At 40.4% G+C, this 25,346-nt stretch overlaps 2 protein-coding genes across 2 annotated transcripts; both read right to left on the bottom strand.

The window, feature by feature from the left end:
• Positions 1-401: 401 nt before the first annotated feature.
• On the bottom strand, positions 402-1,789 carry LOC109242517 (protein DOWNSTREAM OF FLC-like). The gene is made up of 2 exons (XM_019409367.1): positions 1,490-1,789; positions 402-965 (listed from the first exon to the last, which is right to left on the bottom strand). The coding sequence occupies exons 1-2, from the start codon at positions 1,641-1,643 to the stop codon at positions 634-636; spliced, it is 486 nt and encodes a 161-aa protein (XP_019264912.1). The 5' UTR covers positions 1,644-1,789; the 3' UTR covers positions 402-633.
• An 11,735-nt stretch (positions 1,790-13,524) lies between these two features.
• LOC109242514 (F-box/FBD/LRR-repeat protein At1g13570-like) lies at positions 13,525-15,207 on the bottom strand. The gene is made up of 3 exons (XM_019409362.1): positions 14,299-15,207; positions 14,056-14,214; positions 13,525-13,969 (listed from the first exon to the last, which is right to left on the bottom strand). The coding sequence occupies exons 1-3, from the start codon at positions 15,133-15,135 to the stop codon at positions 13,667-13,669; spliced, it is 1,299 nt and encodes a 432-aa protein (XP_019264907.1). The 5' UTR covers positions 15,136-15,207; the 3' UTR covers positions 13,525-13,666.
• Positions 15,208-25,346: the final 10,139 nt, after the last annotated feature.

Raw genomic sequence — 25,346 nt, 5'->3', positions numbered from 1 at the left:
ATTGTTATTTCGATTGAACTTTGATCCATTAATATAGGTATATATCTTTCACTGATTAGGGGTTTGTTTATAAGAATTTTGGGTAGAATGACAGGAGTTTGGAGAGAAGGGTTTTAACGGGCATGTCTAGGTTGAAGATGAGGAGAATCAACTTTGGATTAACAACAGGTCAACAGCCGTGATTTTTAACCCGCTTCACCTATTACCCGTTAGGTTTACTAACAGTGTTAAGGAAAAAACTAAAGCTGTCCATTTTTACAAACATAAGGGATGTTTTACGTTCAATAATATAAATAAGGGACAAAGTTAGTTCTATGCCTATACTTAAGAGACTATCTAAGTTTATTCCTCACGGCTGAACGATCCATTGGCACAAATATTTAACTGGAACAAACAAATCATGAGAAAGCATAGAACCAACATCGCTCCTTTGTTTATTTCAGACAGACTAAAGTATAAGGTAACTAGCTCCGACAAAATAAAAAATATTCCAGCCACAATCAAGTAATGACTATTTTAACGAGCCATTAAAATATATTCTTAAGCTAATTAAACGGACACATTACAGTTTGACACATCCAGAAACGATGACAAACATAAAGGTACCACCGTTCAACATATTTCTCAAATTCTTTAATCTTGGTCATCTGTCAATTGGTATTGCTGGAGGATCTGAGTGCAGCTAGAAAGAGGCTCATCGCGGAGGAAACCCATGGCATTGGCAAAACGGGTGTCGGAAATCATGCCATTGTTACGGGTGAGGATTACACGTGAACGATCACGGCCAGCGTTGGGCTTGGCGCAGGTGCGGTCAGGGCTCTTAACGAGGATGACATCGCAGACGTCGTCACCACGGTCACTGTTAACCAAGATATTGTATTCTCCTTTAGAGTTGGTCACACCTTCAACAGTGTAAGTGGGTGCCTCGGTGACCCTGTGCTTACACTCAATTCTAACCTTTGCGCCTGTCAATAAAACCACATAAATCTTAATACCACGTCATCAATAACATAAAAAAGTAGTAGTAGACTACTAGTAGTATTCTCCTCTCAGTCTCAGACATTCCGTCGAACAGATCCGGACCAGACATTGTATAACAGCAGCAAAGCAAGAAAATAATTATTTTTTGAACCGTGCAAAGAAAAAAGATTACTGTATTACTTATATAACATTACCGAGGTATATGACATGACATTGGTACATGTGGTATTAAACTTTTTGATATAGACTCTACACATTATGGTAACAAATTAGAAATTCACAAAAACAAGTAGGGCTTAAATCAAATTGTTTTACAAGAGAAAGAATAAACATTTGTAATTTTTAGCTTAACTATGACACTGGACTATACGATCTTGAGATGATTCGGCTACAAGTAGATCTATAAACTGGATCTATAAAACCCATGTAAGAAAATCACTCAAAAAAGCAGATCTTGAAAATGAAAAAGGGAATAGCATAAAGGGAGTAAAATTGTGCAATTAATTACCAGCAAGGTACTTGGTGGCAGGGGTCTCAAATCCACAGCGGCAAGTGTCACAATAAGCTTTACCCTTGACGAGGAAAGGGTTGCCAGTGAAAGTGGCAGAAGCAATTGAAGCAGAGAGTAAACAAAGAGTGAAAAATGCAATCAATCTTGCCATGGTTTACAAACCAAAGGGAAGTTATCTCGTTCTTTTTGGAAAAAGTAGCAGGGTTTGCAACAGAGAATGAATGTGAAGAGAAGAAAATAGTTGGGAAGAGAAAATGAGATAATGTAGTCGAAAGGAGTCGGTGGATGTATATATGTGGTGATGATATGGGCTGGCAAAGTGGAGCCACTTGGGCACAAATACAAAGTTTTGTTTTAAGAGACTAATATACCTGCTCTTAGTATGTTTGATGACTATTTAATACTAAAAAATCTAGATTACTCTATATTAATACTCTACAATTTGTTTGTTTCCGAATTTAATACATAATCTTTTTTTTATACTCTTTGTCTTCACTTATGTCTCATTATGCTTTTTTTCAATATATCAAAAAATTCGATTATTTTGTCTTTGCAATTGTCATTGTATATGCAACAAATCAAGTATGGAGTATCATTTTTTCTTTTTATTGTTATGCTCAAAGTTTTAAGGAATTCTAAATTCATTCAAAATGGGGAAAAGAAAGAAAAGAGAGCGTCTGTTACGGCAATCTTCTCACTAATTTCGGGCCGTGGGTACCACCGCTGCGCACTTCCACCACCTTACGTTACGCGGAATTTTTTTATCAAATGAATCCTTCTCGAAAAAGATTCAATAAATGATAGAATAAATTTTGAGTTAATTTTAAAGACCTCGTCTTAGGTTTGATTTTGGTCACACTAAGCTTTTTGAAATTTAGGATATTATACTTGTTTGATCCAAAAGTTATTTAATACTTTCTAGGCAAATCAATCAATGTAGATGAAGGGGTAAATCGTAGTCAATATTAATTAATACTGAATCAAAGAGCACAGTCATAAAGATAAAAGAATCAATTAAAATGACATCTGGAAGGTTAAAATTGTTTGTAGAAATTTGGCCTGCCTCTCCTTGAAGAGGTTCTGGAGATTACAATCAAGTTCTCTCTTCCTCCTTGGAGGTGGAATCTCTTTTTCTAAGATTGTTTCTTCTCTCTCTCCTTTTGACCCCCCCCCCCCCCCGTAGGGTTCTTCTTCCTTCTATTATACGCCAAACCTCCTCATGCTTATCACTATTTGTTTGGGCCGGGTCGGGGAAATCGACCTCCCTCAGTGGGAGGCCTCGACCTCGACAGTATTGGTCAGAATCCGAGCAATTAGGCGAAGTCGAATTTGTTGACTGCTGTTGCAGGGTGGTCGGGACGGGGTCCTTGCTGATGTGGTCGTGTGGTCGAATTCTGACCAATACAGTTAGTCCCTCCGTTCGTCGGGGTCGTATCTTACCGACCTCGGTGGACGGATAATGTTTGTGACATAATCGTGGAGGGAGTCAGATCCGCGTGTTTTTCTTTGGTCGCGTTATAAATTTCGAAACTGCCCAGAGGCGTCTCTTCAATGCTTCTTATGCCGTCACGATGGTTTCGAAACCGAAGAGCCGGTTGATAAATGAAACGTAGCTTTGTATCGGTGGTCACAGCGGCGCACGTTCCCAAGGAGCTGAATCATTTCGTGCTCGGCCAGGTTCTGGCGGCGACCGTTGGTTTTTGCGCCCCGGAGAATTTGTGTCTTATAAATTGAAGAGATTTGTCACTCGTTTCTCACACTTTATTGCTTATCTTCGAGAGAATTCCCAGAATATCTCCCTTTCATTAGTCTGAATTCTTCTTGACTCCTTTGCTCGCGGCAATCTTGAGCTTTCTCGCTTCTTCCTCAAAGTTCCTCCCTCCTCTTCTTGTGAGTTAAAAATGACAGGAACTTTTTCTTACGGTAGACTTCCGGCTATCTCTTCGGCGGCCGGGGACCCTGCTCCGGCAGACGGAGACGTAGACCCGATGGAGTGCGAAGATGTTCCTTCGATCAAGGAAATTTTATCCCGCCTGGGGAAGTCAGTGGTGGATTTAGCGCTGATGGTGGTGCGGAGCAGGTAAATATTCCTCCTCTTATAGGGGAGATCGGAATAGCAGATTTAAGGGCACGATGGAGTATTCCTGGTTATGTCGAGATGGTGCCGGCGAAGAGAGAAGATAGGGTCCAGATCAACCGTCCCGGTTTCTGCTCATTCTATGCTTACCCCTTCCTAGTGGAGTACACACTTCCGCTTCCAATGTTGGTGGTCGACTTCTGCCGCTATTATGAGGTATGTCCTGCACAACTCTCTCCTTACCTGTACAAGCTGTTCCTCATGTTTATCAAGTACGCGGAGCTAGCCGGTCGGGAGGTCACTCTGAGACACGTGCTTAGCCTGTTCGCTCCCCAAAAGATTCGCAGCACTATGTTCCATGCGCGTCCCCGAGGGTCGAAAGGTTTAGTGGTCAAGATGGACGACAGGACCAATCGCCATTTTTTCGATAACTTTTTCTATGTGCGGACCGAGCATCTTGTAGCGGATCTGACTGGGTTACCAGAAGTGTGGAATTTTGCCCGTAAGTCTTTGTCCTTGACTAGTAGACTACCCACTTTGGCCTCGATTTCTTTATATCTCATGTAAATATTGATCTATTTCGATGCTTTGCAGCCGAGAAGTTACCCCCGCCTCCTCTGGAGGGGATCCGAGAATGGGTCGAGGCCATTCTTCCTCATACGGTGGGAGTTCGCACATGGTCGACGTTTCATCTGAGATTCGGACGTAGGCCCCTCACAGGTGAGATAGCGCCCTTATTTTTTTTTTTTACCCATTCTCTTTCGTTTCGATCTTACCTTTGAGTATTGTTTGCCGTGGCCAGGGAGGGTTCGCAGAGTCAGGGCTCCTCAGTTAGCCTTCCGTCGGTCGTCCGCGTCCGCTCGTATAAGTGCAGTACCTACAACTCGTCCGTCAAGGGAGGCATCGGTAGAATCTGTGGCTTTGGCCGCTCCGACCCGGACTATATCTCCGAAGGAGGGTCGGTCTGGTACCGCCCGACCTCAGAACGACTCGCCATCACCTGGGGAGGAAGAAGGGCCGGCAAAGAGGCGGAGGGTAGGGTTTGAGATGGTTCCTCCGACGGTGATCAACTTGGATTCACCCCCAGAAAACCTAGAGGAAGGTGTTATTGCGACGTCTACCGCTGAGGGGAAGCGGGTGCTCGGGGCTGTTCCCACCAGTCAGCGCTAGGAGAAATCCGCTGGTGTAGCGACCCAATCAGGAGTTCCTGCTGTTTATGATGCTGGACCTCTCGTTATGGTGGAGAATCGGGCCCCTGATGCTGCCGTCGTGACCTCGAGTGCGCCGTTACCATCCTCGGTAGGTCGCGCCGCACCATCGGCAACTGAGAGGGGAAAGGGAGTAGTGATTGACGAATACGAGTCCGAGTCTGACTCGGACCCTGATGATGTCCGGATGTTCGAAGAGGGCATTACTCGCTCGGTGGTCAATGCGGAGGGGTCGACTCGTCTTGTTGAGATCCCCTCCGATGTGAACCTGTTGACACAAGGAGGCAACTTGGTACCACAATTCAGCTTGTTGTGTTCGGAGGCCGAAAACGAGCCCCTGAGGAATGTTTCGGATGTCGAAGTGATGGACGAAGTAGCTGTGATGGGCTTACGGGTATGTTAAATCTGATTTCGATTTGTTTCTCCTTCGTTGTAGAATGAGCATTAGTTTAACTTCTTTCTTGTTTTGCAGACGTACATGTTAGAGGTAGAAAAAATTCACCGGGCAAATGTCCGGTCGAGGATCTTCTTGCAGATGCTAGAAAAATACCGTCGCTATCGCGATAGGTGCCGTGAGTTGCACGAACGGTTAAGGACTGATCCCTGCAACCGGGCTTTGGGCGAGGAGTTCGAGAAGAAGGACTAGGAGCTAATGCAGGCGCTCCGCAGCAAGAGCAAGCTCGAAGAGCAAATCCGCCTCAAGGACGAGGAGCTCGAGGTAGGCAAAGGGGTCGCTGCGGAATGCGAGCACCTGCAGGACATGTTACGAGCAATGCAGTTGGAAATGGAGCAGAGCCAGGCCAGAGCATCGGAGATGAACGCCGAATGGAGCGGGAAGTTAGCAGCGCTGGAAAGCACGGTTGACGATTTGAAGCATATGAAGAGGGCAGCGTTGGATGCTTCGACAAGGGCAGTGGCCTTGGAGGCGGCAATTCGTGTACATGAGTCCGAGCGAGAGTCGGAGAGAGCTACTGCGACCCTTATGGAGGCGAGGCTCGAGGAGCGGATTGGCGCGGCTGACATGGAGGCCTTAGCCTTATCAGATCGGGTTGCGGCCTTGGAGGAGGAGAATCAGCGGTTGAGGGCCCATGCTGGATCATCCCGTGTCGCTGTTCCCCGCCAGGCTCATGAACTCTGGATTAATGCTGAAGCTCAACGTGATATTTTCAAGAACTTGTGGGAGGCGGGCATCGAGACTGAGGCAACTTTCGAGGAGGCGCGCCAGAAGGATCGTGAGGCTCGAGTCAACTGTGGATATGATGTGGCGACACCCGAAGCTGATGGGGACGCCAGTGGTGATGATGATAACGTCGGCGTTGGCGCCGCGTGAAAGAAAATCATATTTAGTTGTTTGTTGTCCCTTTTCTCTTTTTTTTAATTAGCTGGCATAGATCAGATGTAAGCGGCAATAGCCCGCATTTCTGACTTCGTGAATAAAGAATTCTTCTTCGCTTCTTGCTTTTTATTTCAGTTCTCTGGTGACTTACGATCTATCCGCGGGGTGAGGGCTCGTCAGACGAGTCCGCATTCCCCATATATGATGAAAGTTTATGATCGTGGGTTTCATTGTGAACCTTTCGAGAGGATAACTCGTCTCGGTTTGAGCGAGGTCGACCCTGTCGCTCCTTGATGGTATTCAGTCGGCCTGAATCCCAGTTCGAGCGAGGTCGAACTGTCGAGTTTTGATGGCGAAGGCACTTAGCCTGAGTCCCGGTTCGAGCGAGGTCGAACTGTCAAGCCTTGATGGCGAAGGCAGTTAGCCTGAGTCCCGGTTCGAGCGAGGTCGAACTGTCGAGCTTTGATAGCGAAGGCATTTAGCTTGAGTCCCAGTTCGAGCGAGGTCGAACTGTCGAGCTTTGATGGCGAAGGCACTTAGCCTGAGTCCCAGTTCGAGGGAGGTCGAACTGTCGATCTTTGATGGCGAAGGCATTTAGCCTGAGTCCCAATTCGAGCGAGGTCGAACTGTCGATCTTTGATGGCGAAGGCATTTAGCCTGAGTCCCAGTTCGAGCGAGGTCGAACTGTCGATCTTTGATGGCGAAGGCACTTAGCCTGAATCCCAGTTCGAGCGAGGTCGAACTGTCGATCTTTGATGGCGAAGGCACTTAGCCTGAGCCCCAGTTCGAGCGAGGTTGAACTGTCGATCTTTGATGGCGAAGGTACCTAGCCTGAGTCCCAGTTCGAGCGTTGTCGAACTGTCGATCTTTGATCGCAAAGGCATTTAGCCTTAGTCCTAGTTCGAGCGAGGTCGAACTGTCGAGTTTTGATGGCAAAGGCACTTAGACTGAGTCCCAGTTCGAGCGAGGTCGAACTGTCGATCTTTGATAGTGAAGGCACTTAGCCTGAGTCCAAGTTCGAGCGAGGTCGAACTGTCGGTCTTTGATGGCGAAGCCACTTAGCCTGAGCCCATTTCGAGCAAGATCGAACTGTCGAACGTTGATGGCAAAGGCACTTAGCTAGAGTCCCAGTTCGAGCGAGGTCGAATTGTCGATCTTCGATGGGGAAGCCACTTAGCTTGAGTCCCAGTTCGAGCGAGGTCGAACTATCGATCTTTGATGGCGAAGGCACTTAGCCTGAGCCTAGTTCGAGCGAGGTCGAACTGTCGATCTTTGATGGCGAAGGGACTTAGCCTGAGCCCCAGTTCGAGCGAGATCGAACTGTCGTGTTTTGATGGCGAAGGCACTTAGCTTGAATCCCAGTTCGAGCGAGGTTGAACTGTCGATCTTTGATGGCGAAGGCACTTAGCCTGAGCCCCAGTTTTAGCGAGATCGAACTGTCGATCTTTGATGGCGAAAGCACGTAGCCTGAGTCCCAGTTCCAGCGAGGTCGAATTGTCGATCTTTGATGCGAAGGCACTTAGCTTGAGTCCCAGTTCGAGCGCGGTCGAACTGTCGATCTTTGATGGCGAAGGCACATAGCCAGAGTCCTAGTTCGAGCGAGGTCGAACTGTCGAGCTTTGATGGCGAAGGCACTTAGCCTGAGTCCCAATTTGAGCGAGGTCGAACTATCGATCTTTGATGGCGAAGGCACTTAGTCTGAGTCCCTGTTCGAGTGACGTCGAATTGTCGAGTTTTGATGGCAAAGGTACTTAGCTTGAGTCCTAGTTCGAGCGAGGTNTAACGGCTTAAACTTTGATGGCGAAGGCACTTAGCCTGAGTCCCAGTTCGAGCGAGGTCGAACTGTTAATCTTTGATGGCGAAGGCACATAGCCTGAGTCCCAGTTCGAGCGAGGTCGAACTGTTAATCTTTGATGGCGAAGGCACATAGCCTGAGTCCCAGTTCGAGTGAGGTCGATCTGTCAAACTTTAATGGCGAAGGCACTTAGCCTAAGTCCCAGTTCGAACGAGGTCGAACTGTCAAACTTTGATGGCGAAGCACTTAGCCTGAGTCCCAGTTCGAGCAAGGTCGAACTGTTAATCTTTGATGGCGAAGGCACTTAGCCTGAGCCCCAGTTCGAGCGAGATCGAACTGTCGATCTTTGATGGCGAAGGCATTTAGCCTGAGTCCCAATTCGAGCGAGGTCGAACTGTCGATCTTTGATGGCGAAGGCACTTAGCCTGAGTCCCAGTTCGAGCGAGGTTAAACTATCGATCTTTGATGGCGAAGGCACTTAGCCCGAGCCCCAGTTCGAGCGAGTTCGAACTATCGATCTTGGATGACGAAGGCACTTAGCCTGAGTCCCAGTTCGAGCGAGGTCGAACTATCAATCTTTGATGGTGAAGGCACTTAGCCTGAGCCCCAGTTCGAGCGAGATAGAACTGTCGATCATTGATGGCGAAGGCACTTAGCCTGAGTCCCAGTTCGAGCGAGGTCGAACTGTCGATCTTTGATGGAGAAGGCATTTAGCCTGAGTCCTAGTTCGAGCGAGGTCGAACCGTCGAGACTTAATGGGGAAGGCACTTAGCCTGAGTCCTAGTTCGAGCGAGGTCGAACTGTCGAGTTTTAATGGCGAAGGCACTTAGCCTGAGCCTCAGCTCGAGCGAGGTCGAACTGTCGATCTTTGATGGCAAAGGCACTTAGCCTAAGCCCCAGTTCGAGCGAGATCGACCTGTCGAGTTTTGATGGCGAAGGCACTTAGCCTGAGTCCCAGTTGAGCGAGTCGAACTGTCGATCTTTGATGGCGAAGGCACTTATCCTGAGTCCTAGTTCGAGCGAGGTCGAACTGTTAATCTTTGATGGCGAAGGCACATAGCCTGAGTCCCAGTTCGAGCGAGGTCGAACTGTTAATCTTTGATGGCGAAGGCACATAGCCTGAGTCCCAGTTCGAGCGAGGTCGAACTGTTAATCTTTGATGGCGAAGGCACTTAGCCTGAGTCCCAGTTCGAGCGAGGTCGAACTATTAATCTTTGATGGCGAAGGCACATAGCCTGAGTCCCAGTTCGAGCGAGGTCGAACTGTTAATCTTTGATGGCGAAGGCACTTAGCCTGAGTCCCAGTTCGAGCGAGGTCGAACTGTTAATCTTTGATGGCGAAGGCACTTAGCCTGAGTCCCAGTTCGAGCGGGTCGAACTGTTAATCTTTGATGGCGAAGGCACTTAGCCTGAGTCCCAGTTCGAGCGAGGTCGAACTGTCAAACTTTGATGGCGAAGGCACTTAGCCTGAGTCCCAGTTCGAGCGAGGTCGAACTGTTAATCTTTGATGGCGAAGGCACTTAGCCTGAGTCCCAGTTCGAGCGAGGTCGAACTGTTAATCTTTGATGGCGAAGCCACATAGCCTGAGTCCCAGTTCGAATGAGGTCGAACTGTCAAACTTTAATGGCGAAGGCACTTAGCCTGAGTCCAAGTTCGAGCGAGGTCGAACTGTTAATCTTTGATGGCGAAGGCACATAGCCTGAGGTCGAACTGTCAAATTTTGATGGCGAAGGCACTTAGTCTGAGTCCAAGTTCGAGCGAGGTTGAACTGTTAATCTTTGATGGCGAAGGCACATGGCCTGAGTCCCAGTTCGAGCGAGGTCGAACTGTTAATGTTTGATGGCGAAGGCACATAGCCTGAGTCCCAGTTCGAACGAGGTCGTACTGCCAAACTTTGATGGTGAATGCACTTAGCTTGAGTCCCAGTTCGAGCGAGGTCGAACTGTTAATCTTTGATGGCGAAGGCACATAGCCTGAGTCTCAGTTCGAACGAGGTCGAACTGTCAAACTTTGATGGCGAAGGCACTTAGCCTGAGTCCAAGTTCGAGCGAAGTCGAACTGTTAATCTTTGATGGAGAAGGCACATGGCATGAGTCCCAGTTCGAGCGAGGTCGAACTGTTAATCTTTGATGGCGAAGGCACATGGCCTGAGTTCCAGTTCGCTCAATCTTGCATTGGAGAATATGACGTATTTCCTGGGGGAGTCCCAGTTTGCTTAATTTTGCTTGCATTGGAGAATATAATGTATTTCCTGGGGGAGTCCCAGTTTGCTTAATTTTGCTTGCATTGGAGAGTATAAGGCGTTTCCTGTTCGCGCGTCTGGGAGAATGCTCCTGCTTCTATTCCTCTTAGAAAAATAGTTAGTTAGATCAAATAAAATCATTCGTTACCTCGATTTGATCTATTGCAAAGAAATGCTAGGAGGGCAAGCGCAATTAGCAGGAAGCGGTGACGCTGGAGTAGAGTCGAACAACTCCCAATTTCATCACCTCGTGAATGTTGTCTTTTTAATGATGATGAAGTTGAAAATGCAGTCCAATCTCATACACCTGGACTTGAGTTGTGTCCAAAGTACTGAACAACTTTGAGCTAATGTGGTTCCTTATGCGACTGGCACAGAGAACAACACAATCCGGCTAAGCACAGTCTACTTCTGCCTGCAACCAATACCGATCTTGAAATGGGTGGATTCTTCCCTGTTAGAATATAAAAACCCGACTCCAGGAGGACTCAAACTTGAGATCCGAATTGTAGCAAGCATTAAGAAACTACTACGTAAGTCAAGTTTGCATATCAGGATAGACTTCACACATGGATATGTTCCCGAGGGTGTTTCAATAACTAGATGAATTTTTTTTCCAGTTTAATATTAAACGTGCAGTTATACCCATGAACCCTGCAGTTGAACCAAAGAGCATAAAATATTCCCTAGTCATGTCATTCTTTTGCAGATATTTTCTTGCCTAGGGGATTAATAAGTAATATTTACATGGAAATGTTCTTTCAGAAAGTTGTGACATGTGATGCATGAAGATTTTATTGGTCTCTAGCAAGCAAAAGTTGTGGTAAATGTATGTGCTGTAGAAGCTACACAAGAACTTGCTATAATGAAATTTGAGATCTAGAGGAAACTAAAATTTTAACTAGAAAATCCCCACAGACGGCGCCAAATTGTTTGACTCAAAAAGTTGTATAATACTTTCTAAGCAAATCAATCAATGTAGATGAAGGGGTAAATCCTAGTTAAAGATAATTAACTCTAGATCCGAGACGAATAATATGAGTAGAAAAATATAGCCGAGTATAAATGTTGACATCGATTAAGATCGGATTTAATGGCATAAGTAAAGATGCATTAAGTAACAAAAATATGAATAAAGGAAAAGATTCACCCGATCTTCGGTGAGACGGATCTTCTTTCATTTAATAAAGATCAATGGTAGACAAATACAAGAACCTTATGACCCTTTTTGGATCCGATTAAGGTATGGGATCATTGATCCTCTCAATTCTTTGGAGAGGTGTGTTTACATATTTTTTAGAAAGAGGGAGAGGGAGACAGAGAGAGAGCCCCCTTTTTGGGAAGTTCTCCCTTCCTATTTATAAGGTGGGGATATCCATAGAAAATCCTAAAAAAAAGGTACAATTTAGAGGAAATATTCGGTAGAATATTCCTTTTGAGTATCCCAAAGCAAACTAGCTGTTTGATGACGGTCCGACCTTATTGATAACGGTCCGACCTTGGTTATTGATGACGGTCCGACCTTGGGTTGTCTGACCACGACCTTATGTCTCCGCGTGCTGAATTTCTCTGATCTAATATTTGACCCATACAGTTCTCTATCAGAAGCTACACGAAAAAAAGTTTTAGAAAAGAAAATTATGGCTGCTCACACTTTCAGAATAGGTTTAATATACGCATCGTTCCATGATGGTGTGTGTCTAATAGGCAAAGTTTGAGCATCCATCAGGTTTCTAGTGGATCGCAACCTTAGTTTAGGTCATTAGGTGGCTACATAAAAGCTTTTGACAAGTTTCAGTAGTGCATCCACGATGCCTATAGGAGTTTCTTTTCCTTCTCCAGCAAGTGAAGGAAAATGCCAAAGTGGTAGATTTATATTCTCTTCTTTAAATGAAAGGAAAAATTAATTAAGATAAATATGTTATCCTTCTTTCAACAAAAAGTAAAAATCAAAATATATGGTAAGAAAATCAAAGCATACAATTAACATATAGGTTCAATTATCGCAACAAAAACATTCGTGGTCTACACAAAATGCTAAGAATATTGAGAATTCTCGAATCAAAAGGAGTTAATATGGTCAAATCGACGTATTAATGTGACTTAGTAGCAAGATGATAGCTTTCTTCTGTCCTAGTTTATCAACTAAGTGATTTCATATTATCTTTCATTTGTTTATCAACTTATTCTTTCGTTTTGATAAAAAGCCACTCTTTCTGTGTTTTATATGGGGTGTTTAAGAAAGTAAGCTTTTGATACAAGAAAGCTAAATATTCATTATAGTACCAAAAATACCATTCAGAATTTTATGGTCTTAAATATGTTATCTATCTTTATAGAAGAATATCACTAAGGATAAAATAAGAACACCAAAATCCGAACATAATGATTGTCCAAAGGCACCATCGTATCCAAGAATTATTAGATATGCCATCCATACCTGCAAGTGGTTTGCAGGCTCATAAGGTGACCCAAAATTGCAAAGTTATTTTTCTATATTACCACTAATGAAAATAATGGCAGTCTTTGTCTTCCTTATTATCTAGAGATCGCTAGCTAGTAAATATTACTATTACGTTTTAGTCTGTTTATAAAACAATATGTCTATCAGATATCATTTATATCATTTTCATTTGGAATGTTCTCAAAACAAAGATTCTATCAATTTAATTGGGAATACAAAAAGTACGAAATGGTTTCAATAGACCAGATACATTAAGTAATTATACAATTAAAAGTAGTGAAAAAGAATATGAAAATGAAATGACTGGAAGAGTTTCAACTAGATTATTAGATGAATATTATTGGAAATACAAAAGTATTTCATAAGTTTCAAAAAGTATCTCATACGTCACATGGTATTTTATATTTTCATATAGAATACAGTAGAAAATTAAAGGCTAAGTTTATTACGAGATAGGTTTACCTTTAATACGATTGGTGTTAAAACGAAGGGAAAAAAGGTCAGTTAACTTTTAATGAATATTTTAGTCATATATATATATATATATATATATATATATATATATATATATATATATATATATATATATATATATATTAGTAAAATATAGTTAGATCAATTAATATTAACCAGATACGAATTAATGTTGATCAAATTATGTAAATATTTTTTTTATATTATCAATGTATGGAATTTAGACATTGTTCACAAGAAAACATGGTAACAATGGACACAATATTATTTCCATAACACAATACTTAATTATACGTGACTTTTAGTTATAATAAATTGTATATTGATCATTAATGATACTGTAGTAACAAAAAAACATTAAAGACTTTGGGCCCATGAGTCCTCTGCCGGAAAAGGACTGTAGCCTCGGAACAAATGAAAATAATAAATGAAGGAAAGAAAATAAAATGTTAAATAAAATCATAAATTGTTATAAAAATAAAGACTAGAAAGTCAATAAAGTATAGAAATGCCTAGCATAAAGACTACAAAGTATATGAATTGTTTTGACTCCCTATTTATAGACGAAAGGAAGCTGCTTCAATGCTGATGCCTTTGGCATATTACTTGTGTAAGAGCTGGTCGAGAATAGGCGAAAACGCCAATGATCTTAGAGATCTTAGTTGCCTTCCTTTCACTAACTTCTTCATCTACGTTAATGGTCATCTTCTCGAGAATAGGGGCAGACGCCAGTACTAACCTTACAAACCGCAATTCCACTTTTGAACCATGGAATCCATGTATTCCCAGAGTTTGAAGGTTATTGAGTTCATCAATCCCGCAACCTTGTCCTTTCAACTGATTTGAATCTACTTTCCTGGAACCATTCTTGATCCGACTCAACTATAAGTAGTATAAAGAAAAACTAGTAAGATTTGCATCTCTATACTTGGAAAATAGAGTAACAACTCATGAATTCAGCAACTCACCAGAAGGTTAAGTAACTTCAAATTCAGACAACTTCTAAGAATGCATAGAAGGGAACAAATTTGATCTTCATCATTAAAATCGAATAGATAAAATTCGAGATTGACCAAGTGATTGAGTATCGTTGACAGCCTCCTTGCTACATTACTAGAAGCCAAAAACTGGACAAGAAAAAACAAAATGGCAAAATAAGAACGTTATTAGTTAGAACAATGTACAACATTATTCTGAGCTATGCATCATACCTTGAGGGAGCATCCGTCCAAGATAAGTGCTCTAACTTCAGGCAAGCTGCCGAGAAGTTTTACCAAGTTCATTGCTTCATGTTGTCCGTTTTGTGAAACTTCTTGTTGTGGCATAACTGCAAAAAATATTACCTTTCGGCAGTCCTTGAATGAAATCCATTTTATTGTGTCAATTCCACAATTGCAAAATTTTAAACATAAGAGTTCTGGGGCATATATATTCAAGTGATGAAGACCACTACACTGTGTAAACATCAGATCTAAAAGGTTTGGAACACAGAGGAAAGAAGATGCAACATCTAATTGAAACGAGACTCGATTTAGTGAAAGGCTTTTCAGCTTTTGGAACCCTCTAAAACTGCATGGTGGCCTGAAAATGCAGTTTGAGAGATTCAAATGTTCTAGCTCTACACCGTACACAGAGGAAGGCAACTTATAAGGAGTATTGAGATGTTCTAAACACCGAAGGGTGAGATCCACAAGACCATTTCTTGACAAATGTAGCATCCATAGATCAATAACTGAGTGCTCAGAAGGATTTATTATTGAAAGATCAAGGAGAAATGTCTTAATGGGTCCATAGTGATGCAATAGTACTCTATTAATGATGTCTGTTATGCTTGATTGCTTTCCCTTTCTGCAGAAGTTCGCAGAAATTGTGAGCTTTGGATTTGAAGCCCAAATATATCTCCAGTCACTGGACAAGACACTCATTCTTGCGGCATCCTCAATAGTCATGAGCTCTTGAATTTGGTGTATGACATTAATAGGAAGATCTGTAAGTCTATCAAGTTTGTCTCTTCCATCGTGAAGTCTTTTATAGCTATTTGTTATCATGACTGTAAGTCCTGTCCATTTAAACCAACAAAAATAAGCGTAGAAAATGCTTCACACATGCTGCATATGGAAATCCAACTTCATATTCTAGTCTAGAAAGTAATGTTATAGTTTAAAACGACTTGTTTAAAATCAATCCAGACTCACGCTTATCTAGATAATCAGATGGAAATTAATGATGAGATTTCAAAACAGTCATCATTCTACAAATTCCAATTTTTTTTGAATTTATTCTACCAAGTACAAAGTTTGGCATGAAGAGGTTAAGAGTTGTTGAGAAAATCTATAGCATCCTTATATAACAGACATCACTATAACAACATCCTTTTATAACAGACATTCATTACAAAAGTCAAGTTTTTCTAAGAATCGATTTTTTAAGTTATATTTTACCCCTCTATAACAGCTTTTTACATCTAACAACAACAACCATATTTATAGCATAATGCTCTTTATAAAGTTACCCCTCTATAATAGACATATAGAATATGCACTCAATCTTTTATATTAAACAAAGTTCCTATCTTGCATAAGATATAAGATTTGAAGATTTGCACACGATATCTTTTCCATTGGACAAATTTTTAAAAATAATTAGATAAAAATTTAATTATTTAGCTTTTAGATTGTCTTCGAGGGAAAGCTATTGGATACCTTTTTGCTGAAAATTTGGACACGAATACATCTTTGTCAATTCAAGTGTTATAGGACTATCAAGTGAATGAAATCTACGAAACAAACTACAATTACAAAGTTCTTCCATCAATCTTGAAAGAATCTGTTTTTATAGTTAGCTTTAAAATATTTGTCTTAGAGTTTAAATCTTTATACGTTTAGTCATGAATTTATTAATAATGTATTAGCTTTTCCAATATTTAACCAATGAAATATGCATATATTTTAAGATTTTAAATTTGAATAATTCTTTTATCTGTTATGTGTTAAAAAAGGACAAATAATTAATTTTTGGATAATTTTTATCTGTAAGAACCAAAATATATTTAAACATCAAATGTTCTTGTAGGTGTATAACAACTATTCATTATATAAGCCAGGAGCTCCTCCAACATCCGCACTACAACCAAGAAAAATGCTCTCCAGAGCGATATATGATGCTAAACCGAGACCGAGATATAGAGAGGGCTGTCCTTTTGTTGTCTCGAAGAGACAAAAGCACTCATATGAATGGTGCTAATTCCCATGTTCTTTCTAGTCTCGTTTGGTTTCGAGAGCCTCCCTCTCCCCGTCCCTTACTCGTCTTTTGAAAGCCGTCGTCCTGGATTTTCTTTCCGTATGCCGGGGAAAGTACCTCACCCTCACCTTTCTACATTTATTATTATATAGAATTTCCCCGGGTCTCTATAAAACAGAATGAAAAGCCCGGGTGGAAGCACAAACAAAAGGAGAGAGAAAAAGTAGAAAAGAAAGGGGGGAAGAAGTCTAGTGCTAGTTCTTACTAAGACTTCTTTATCTGACCGTAAACTCTTACTACCTTCAATATTATCAAGAATATTTAGACCTTATAGCTCTCAATCAAACCTTTGATCTCACGCCAAATTTTACTATTGGGATTTCCTATACAGGCCTGGGCCCTCTTATTATGCTGTAACCGCTGTTGATTAGACGCGAAGTGGTTCAGATCGGCGAAGTAGGCATCAATACCTCTGCCAATATCGGCATCTTCTTCTATCTGAAGGGGAAGGTTCCCTTGCTTAGAGACAAAACCGCGAATCAATCATTTTTCTCGAGCCGTACGAGGAGAAAGTTTCCTATATGTTTCTAGGGGGGTGTTGTTCATCTACAGTGAATAAGAAAAGATCACGTCGCCAAAGGTGGCGGTATCACCGTCTACAGGTCGAGTCATGAGATCTAAAGTGCAAATACTCGACGCCGTGAATCAAGAAATTCGGGTGATATACATACGAAGGCGTTGGTCCATCGGTGCCTTAGGGGAAATCATCTGCGCCAGTGTAAAAAAAGAAATTCAACATTTTTACAGTAGCGAGGAGAAGGAAAGGAAAAGTATGGATTAGTTGAAAGAGCTACTTCTTTTCTAGAAAGCCCTTTTTATGAAATTTCTGAGAGGTCAACCGGGGTACGGATGCTTTATTTATCACCAGGTAGAGATGAATACTATATGGTAGCGGCAGGAAATTCTTTAGCCTTAAATCGGGATATTCAGGAAGAACAGGTTGTTCCAGCTCGATACCGTCAAGAATTCTTGACTATTGCATGGGAACAGGTTCATCTTCGAAGTATTTTTCCTTTTTAATATTTTTCTATTGGAGCTTCCCTCATTCCTTTTATCGAACATAATGATGCGAATCGAGATTTAATGAGTTCTAATATGCAACGTCAAGCGGTTCCTCTTTCTCGCTCCGAGAAATGCATTGTTGGAACTGGGTTGGAATGACAAGCAGCTCTAGATTCGGGGGCTCTTGCTATATCCGAACGCGAGGGAAAGGTCGTTTATACCAATACTGACAAGATTCTTTTAGCAGGTATTGGAGATATTCTAAGCATTAAAAAAAATATAAGAACAAACGAGGGCTTTTATAGAGAGGGTTGACTTCAGGTGCACAACAGACAATCGCTACAAAAGCCCCGAAAAAAAAATTATCGGAATAAACAAAATTATTATAGAGAAGTTTGATGGTATATATGGATATTTCTTAACTTGTAACTCTAATCAGAGAAATCGACTAATCCATGGAAGAAATGAATTTTCGAAGTAGTAAACTCTTGTATTATTTAAATTATATTTGACTCAGAGTTTAGAGAAGAAAAAACCACAACTATAACATCTTTATTGAAAATGATAACAAACAATAAATAAAAAAAAGGAACTAACCTTACAGCGGCGAATGAGAGGGGATTCTGGAGGAGCGGCTGCTGAATAGGGTTTACGGAGAAAGAAAGAGGCGGGCATACCGAGAATGTAATTTTTTTTTAAGGTCAAGGTATTTATAAGTAAATTAATATGATATTTAGGAAGAATATCTACATAATAAATATTACTACTCTATAATTAGTAGCCTCATAAAAATAATAATTAATATATTAATTGGAAAAATATATAGATATACATTCAAAGTTGCCACCAGCTATCAATTAGATACTTCAAGATAACTAATGACTAGATAGACACTTTTTTTTGGCAAGAATATATAACTTGGACACGTAAGTTGGACAAACCACTGGCGTGACATACACACCCAGCTGACATGTCAAATGAACAATTGTACATTGTAATTTAATATATATATATATATATATATATATATATATATATATATATATATATATATATATATGTTAAAATAAAAAATAAAAGAACAACCCATTCCTAATCTGACCTCCTCCCCCCTCCCTCAACTAACTCACTGCCTGCCAACCAAACGCTAGCCATCTAACACGCAGAAGAGGTTGAGAGGGTCTTGCGCAACTTTCAGATTATCACAAGCGCAACCTTTGACCCCTTCATCGAAAACCTCTAATTTGTTAGACAACTCATGTGTGCAATTAAGTTGAGGAAAGTTGTTTACAAGCAGTGGTTATGAGCTGTTTCTTGTTTCGGTTCAGAAGAGGGTGCACACCTTTAGTTGCACTACTGGAATAAATAACCTTTATTTTAGTGCCAAGCGAAGATATCATCGCCACTCTACCTCATTACACAAATTTTCTCCTTCATCGACTTCTTGCATCATCCTTAACCATCAATTTCAAAAGGAATCATATAGGTGATACTTACTAGTTAATAATAGGCTCTAAATTTATCCGAGAGCTTTAAGTGTTATTACAATTTTTTTTCCTTATTTATTGTTATTGTTATGATTATTACTACTACTACTACTGTTGTTGCTGCTACTACTCCCTCCATTTAAAAAGAAAATATTACTATTTGGGGAGTCAAATAAGGCTTTTTTTTTACCATTTTTTTTGCAAATATTTTTTTAGAATATTTTGATATTTAATTATTGTGACTTCTATTACTTATCAAGTAGTTTCTAAATATGTAAGCTTTATTTATAATTAGTCAATTTGGGCCTTATACTCCGAAAAAGTTCGAACAGATCGAAACATGGAGTATTATTTATGTATATATTTAAATAATCTTACTTTATTTGAAATTAGTCAATGACTATATATGTTGAGCTTAAAGAAATAAGTGAGGATTCACATTTATGATCCTAACTCGGTTGTGATTGAGTCGTAATCGTTTGTTGTTGTTGTTGGTAAAATAAAAGCATTATTTCTCTAGAAAAACTTGGGGCAACCCTATTAAAGATATCAATGCCAGCACTATAATATATTCCCTCCGTTTCAAGAGAATTGGCACTATTTCCTTATTAGTGTAACGGTCCGATCGGCCGTTTTGAGATTTTTTATTTAGTTCAGTAGTTTGAGATCGTGAGTAACTTCATATGGTGTATTATGACTTGTGTATATGGTCGGTATTGTTTTCCGAGTTGTTCGAAATTAATTTGGAAGAATGATTCTCAAATAGGAAGCTTTAAGTTGGAAGAGTTGCCCAAGATTGACTTTTATGTATTTTACTGCGGAGCAGAGCTTTTATGATTTTGTTAGGTCCGGATAATGATTTTGTACTTGCGTGTATCCCAAATTTGCATTTAGATGTTTCTAGAAGGTTTTTGGCGAAAGTTGACAATTTGAAGGTTTAGAAGGTTCATAAGTTTGACCGGGATTTGAGTTTGATGATAACGGTGTCAAATTATTGCTCCGGGAATTAGAATGGGTTTTTTTATGTCATTTGAAATTGTTTCTAAAATTTGAGGTCATACTGAGTTGATTTGATATAGTTCAACACGAGTTTTAGAAGTTGAAAGTTCAAAAGTTCATTAAGTTTGATTTAAGGTGCGGTTCGTGGTTTTGATGTTGTTATATGTGATTTGATGCCTTGAGCAGGTGTATTTTGTATTTTGAGACTTGTTGGTATGTTCGTACAAGGTCCTGAGGGGTTCGGGTGAGTTTCAGGGTGGTTTCGGATTATTTAGGTGGATGATTTCATTGCTGGATTTCGGTGGCTTCTGATGCCTTGATTGTTCTTCGCGATCACTAAGATGTATGCGATAATAACCAGTCAACCCAAGAAAAATCCAGATCTCACTGGTAGAAGACAATCTAGGCCAACTCTAAACTACCTCAATCTTCTTCGGATCTAGCTTAATCCCCTCACTGGATACCACATGCCCCAAGAATGCCACCGTATCAAGCCAAAACTCACACTCGGAGAATTTAGCATATTGCTTCTTCTCCCTCAATGTCTGGAGCACGATCCTCAACTGCGGCTGGTTATCCTCCTGGCAGCGAGAATATACCAATATATCATCAATGAAAACTATGATGAAGGAATCAAGAAAGGGCTAAAATACGATGTTCATCAAATGCATAAAAGTTGTTGGGCATTAGTCAGCCCACAGGGAGTCTTGGCCTCCGGTCCATTCTCTCAAGCCTGCGAACCGGTCCAACCTCCTAACAATCTCAACCACCTGGTCAAACCTAGCATACATCTTGGCCAAACGGGCCTTCATGGGCTAACCAGAATGAACATAGGGGAATACTCTATATAGGACGACCCAACCTGATATAAAAACGTATACATATGATATACGGGTCTATAAGGCCAACATGATCATTTGTAAACTCAAAACATGGGCCGGTAAGGCCATACAAGCATTTATATACATGATATCTTTCTACAAGCCTCTAAGAGTGCACACTTAATTTAAAGGTCGGGATAGGGCCCCGCCATACCAGACACTACGCCTCTAAACCAAACTGACCAAAGAAGCAACTCCGGAGCAAATGGAGCGCACCAACATCTTTCAGTGAGATGATAGCACACTTGGGGGGCTCTCGACCTGTCTATCGGGACCTGCGGGCATAAAATGCAGCGTCCCCAGGCAAAAGGGACGTCAGTACGAATAATGTACCGAGTATGTAAGGCCCATAAATAAGTACATAAAAGACATGGAAGAAATATAGAGTAGATGACTCAACCTGTAAGTCTGGATAACTCTGTAAATCATGAAATACTTATAGTGTCATGCATATGCGTATGAATGTCATGTCATGCATAGGTACATGTGTTCATAACATCATCAAGCATCTGAAAGCATCCCACCATATCATTTCGGCTACTGTGGGCAAATCTTCAACGTATACCCTGATCAGGTGGTGGTGCGTATATAATGCCCTAACCTTTTCCCATATCCCATATATATATACACACACACTCACACACGTATAACGCCATCTGGTCATGGGTCAATGTACATGTATTAATGAATGCAATGCATGAGAAGTACGTCGATAAAATCTCTTGAAATTTCATAAGAACATTATGCCTTTGAGTAATATCATGAAGTAAACTTTTTTAAACTTACATTTTTTTTCCTGAGACTCATGAACTGAAGATTTAATAATAAGACACATGTAAATTCAAGAACACATGCACATCTAATACTTTTATGAATAGAGTCATTTATGGAAGTTGTGCATTTGCTCGGTTCATTTATGTTGTATAGATCATGCCAAAAGGAAAGACGGGATAGCCTTAACATACCTGAACCGATTCTCTTGATAATCCCTTTAACACCGCATGATTGCGACAATGCGTAACGACGGATCAAAGTAGGGAAAAATTCGTATGATATTCTTGAAAAAAATTATACCAGACTTCATTAGAGTCACGTTGCTAAGATGCTTACAGAATTTTCTTGCTTGAATCCTTGAATTCTTGAATTCTCGCGTGAATATCCATTGACTAACATTCTTATATAAAACCTTTCTTTAAGAATGGATATGTAATACCTTTCATTAAATAAGCTTGTATACTAGTTGAAAGAAGCAGTATACTTGAACATGAAGGAGAAGACAACAGATACACGAGGAGGATTGACTACAGGTTAGAGCTAGAGGGTGAAAGGTAGTGTTGGAATTGACTATAGAATTTTTTAGGGGTCATTTGGTTGGAATATGATTTATATCGGTATAAGTTATGCCGTTTTAAGTTATATTGGGATAAGTTATGCCGAGATTAGTTATGCTGAGATTGTTGTTTATTCATTGTTTGGTATGTTGTATTAAGAATGACAATTACATAATTTCTAAGAACAAGGTATAAGTTATACCGGTGGTAATTATCCCACCTTCTATAAGGTATAAGTTATCCTAGTGTTAAAATTAACACTGGAATAACTTATACCTGGTTTGCTAACTAAATAGAGTATTAAGATGATATAAAATTTTTATACCAACCTTATACCTTCTTATACCGCATGCCAAATGACCCCTTAGTGTACTTTAACGGGGTTATATATAGTAGGTAGTGATTTAGGTGAACAAAGAATTTTGTAATCCCTGAAAAGGTACATTTAACCATTTCTTTAAGAATGGAATAAATAAGTGACTTACGTTTCGTAAGCATGCCAAATCCGACATTTCTAATTTTTCCACCTATTATAATGACTTAAGAGTCACCATTTATTGGGTGTCTTAATGCCACGTGGGTGGTTATCCATTTTCAACAATAGACCACCAATTATTTTAATTAATTAAGTGTTAATATCCCACTAAAATTAATAATTACCAGATTATCCACATAATCAGGAATTATCTCTAATTGCTTAAAATATTACTTACTTTTAATACACTTTATACATTTTACTATCATGGCCATGTGGTACCTTGTATGGTACTAGTCCATAAATATCGAGTATTTTAGCTCGAGCTGTATTTTATCCCAAAATGTCAAACTTCGACGAAACTCATTTTCTTTGATTCACTTACCCTTTTACCTTCGCGAATTTACTTATCACTTCTTTGAAGTAGCACAATACTTATAATCCCAAAATAATCTCACTCCCAAACTTACGTCGATTACCTTACGATGATATTTTAACGTACAAAAAATGCGGGATGTAACACCATTCCCCCCTTTGGAACATTCGTCTTCGAATTTTGACTAATTCACTTATCATTCTCATAACTCATAGCTCTCGCAAATGCTTTATTAATCTTGCCATCTAGGAAACTATTCTGTGAATGAATCCCAAACGCCAGGGCATTCCCCCCTTTAGGCCTCTTTCTCACACCACGACCCGCGGTCGGAATCCTTCCAATATTATAACCGTTGCAATCTTTTGTCATGCAGCCTATGCAATCCTTACTTTGTAAGTGCGCCTATACGACTATTCTCTCCTTTTTCCTCCAGCTTTTAGCCAATCCCTAGGCCTCACCTTGTAAACATATACATAGCTCAATAAGATGTTCCTCTGGGCATCTATACTGAAGTTCTTCGCTCGGTACTTTGTCAAACTTACGAATATTGTTATATCTTATTTCATAGACCTGGTTGTTCATCCGTATGACTTTACTGCATCTAGGTAGGTTATATTATACCATAACTCTTACCTTGGTTTTACTATTATCGTGGTCTGCTACCCAATACTAGGTTATTCTCTCGCTTCTTATCATAGATGTATAAATCTAAGTCCTTGAATGCTTCCTTATTATTGTTTATCTAGAGGATGGAATCCTTATCTCCTCTCATACGTTGGAACTTTATCCATCTATTGTCGATTCACCTTAACTTTGATCCATAATCTACCAATAATAACTTGACCTCTTATGTAACACTGCCGCTAGGGCTCATATTGCATCGTGGAACATATGGAGTGATTTTATTGATCAACTTGGGGTGATACGATACTATACTTCCATAACCATTTTTTTATAGCATCCCAATGTAGTTTACCTTACGTGGGTATTTGTATCCTATACATTTCATGAAATCATTACTTTATCGAAGGCCCAAACACCATCCTTTATCTATCATAATCACACCCTCATTCCACTTTAGATGCTATTACTCTTAGATTCCTTTGAGTTCATTCAGGCTATATTAAACTTTCTATAACTTAGAGAAACCATTAGCTCTCTTGTTTTCATGGACTTAATCCTTATCCATTCTCATCACCTTCTCACTCGCCCTTTCTTATCCTTACTCTTGTTTCCTAAAACCTTGTCGTTTTAATATACTTTGGCTTGTGACCTATACATATCTATTTATACTACTCGCAACCTCCCTTCAACTTGCTTGCACTATAGATTTTCTTATTTTATTCTAGAACATCAAGCGAGACATCACATCATCTCTAACTCTTTTTTACTATCTTGGCTGGATCTATCGGTACCTAGAAACCATAGGCTGGAAGATATGTTACTGACGATGCCTCTATTATTCCTGGATACTGAATCTCCGCGCTTCTAGCCTTTTATCCGATGTATGGACTATTCACATCCTGGTGGAAGCTTAGTACTTACTTCTTATGAGCTTGGTACTTTCCTAACTTGCTTTATCGTAGGGCCATTATAGAATATGGTTGTTGTACTTTCTCTTGTACCTCTGGTATTAAGAGTCATTCTGTGTAACGTCCTGGCCGATTGTTTTAAGAATTAATGCCTCGTTCCCCTACTAACCGCATTCCCCGTGTTTGTTTTTGCTATTGTGAGATGCCGGGAGGACTCATTTTGAGTTTCGGAGTGTTTTGGGACGCTTAGTACCTAAATGAGAGCTTAAGCTTTAGAATTTGGACCATAGTCGGAGCAATGTGAAGAGGGCCTCAGAATGGAATTTTGTTGGTTCTGTTAGCTCCATTGGGTGATTTCGGGCTTAGGGGCATGTTCGGATTATTTTTTGGGGGTCCGTAGCTTAATTAGGCTTGAAATGCTTAAAGTCGGATTTTTTTAGTTTCCAGTTCGATATGGAGATTTTGATATCGCGGTCAGAATGGAATTCCAGAAGTTGCAGTAGGCCCGTTGTGTAATTTAGGACGTGTGTGCAAAATTTCAGGTCATTCAGATAAGGTTTGATAGACTTTTTGATCGAAAGCGGAAATTGGAAGTTTGGAAATCCTTAGGCTTTGATTGGAGAGTGATTTGTGGTTTTAGCATTGTTTGATGTGATTCGAGGGTGGGAATAAGTTTGTATGATGTTTTAGGATTGGTTGGCATATTTGATTGAGGTCCTGGGGGTCTCGGGTGCTTAATGCAAGTGAATTGGACTTAGGAGAAATCTGAAGTTGGCTGAACCTGTCAAAACTGCACCTGTGTGTGTGGGACCGCAGGTGCGATGCCGCAGAAGCGGCTTGGTGACCACATAAGCGGAATTGGCTAAGGCTCCAGAA

The sequence above is a fragment of the Nicotiana attenuata genome, unplaced genomic scaffold (assembly GCF_001879085.1).
Source record: "Nicotiana attenuata strain UT unplaced genomic scaffold, NIATTr2, whole genome shotgun sequence".
In the NCBI taxonomy this organism is placed as follows: Eukaryota; Viridiplantae; Streptophyta; class Magnoliopsida; order Solanales; family Solanaceae; genus Nicotiana; species Nicotiana attenuata.
Note: the sequence above shows the minus strand (reverse complement) of the source record. Positions and strands in the feature narration are given on the sequence as shown.

Excerpts from the sequence above, each read along its gene's own strand:
- LOC109242517 (XM_019409367.1), bottom strand. The coding sequence starts at position 1,643 with ATGGCAAGATTGATTGCATTTTTCACTCTTTGTTTACTCTCTGCTTCA. Across the intron at positions 966-1,489 it reads TGCCACCAAGTACCTTGCTG|GCGCAAAGGTTAGAATTGAG; the intron begins GTAATTAATTGC and ends TTTTATTGACAG.
- LOC109242514 (XM_019409362.1), bottom strand. The coding sequence starts at position 15,135 with ATGATAACAAATAGCTATAAAAGACTTCACGATGGAAGAGACAAACTT. Across the intron at positions 14,215-14,298 it reads TGGACGGATGCTCCCTCAAG|TTTTTGGCTTCTAGTAATGT; the intron begins GTATGATGCATA and ends TTTCTTGTCCAG. Across the intron at positions 13,970-14,055 it reads TGAAGTTACTTAACCTTCTG|TTGAGTCGGATCAAGAATGG; the intron begins GTGAGTTGCTGA and ends TACTACTTATAG.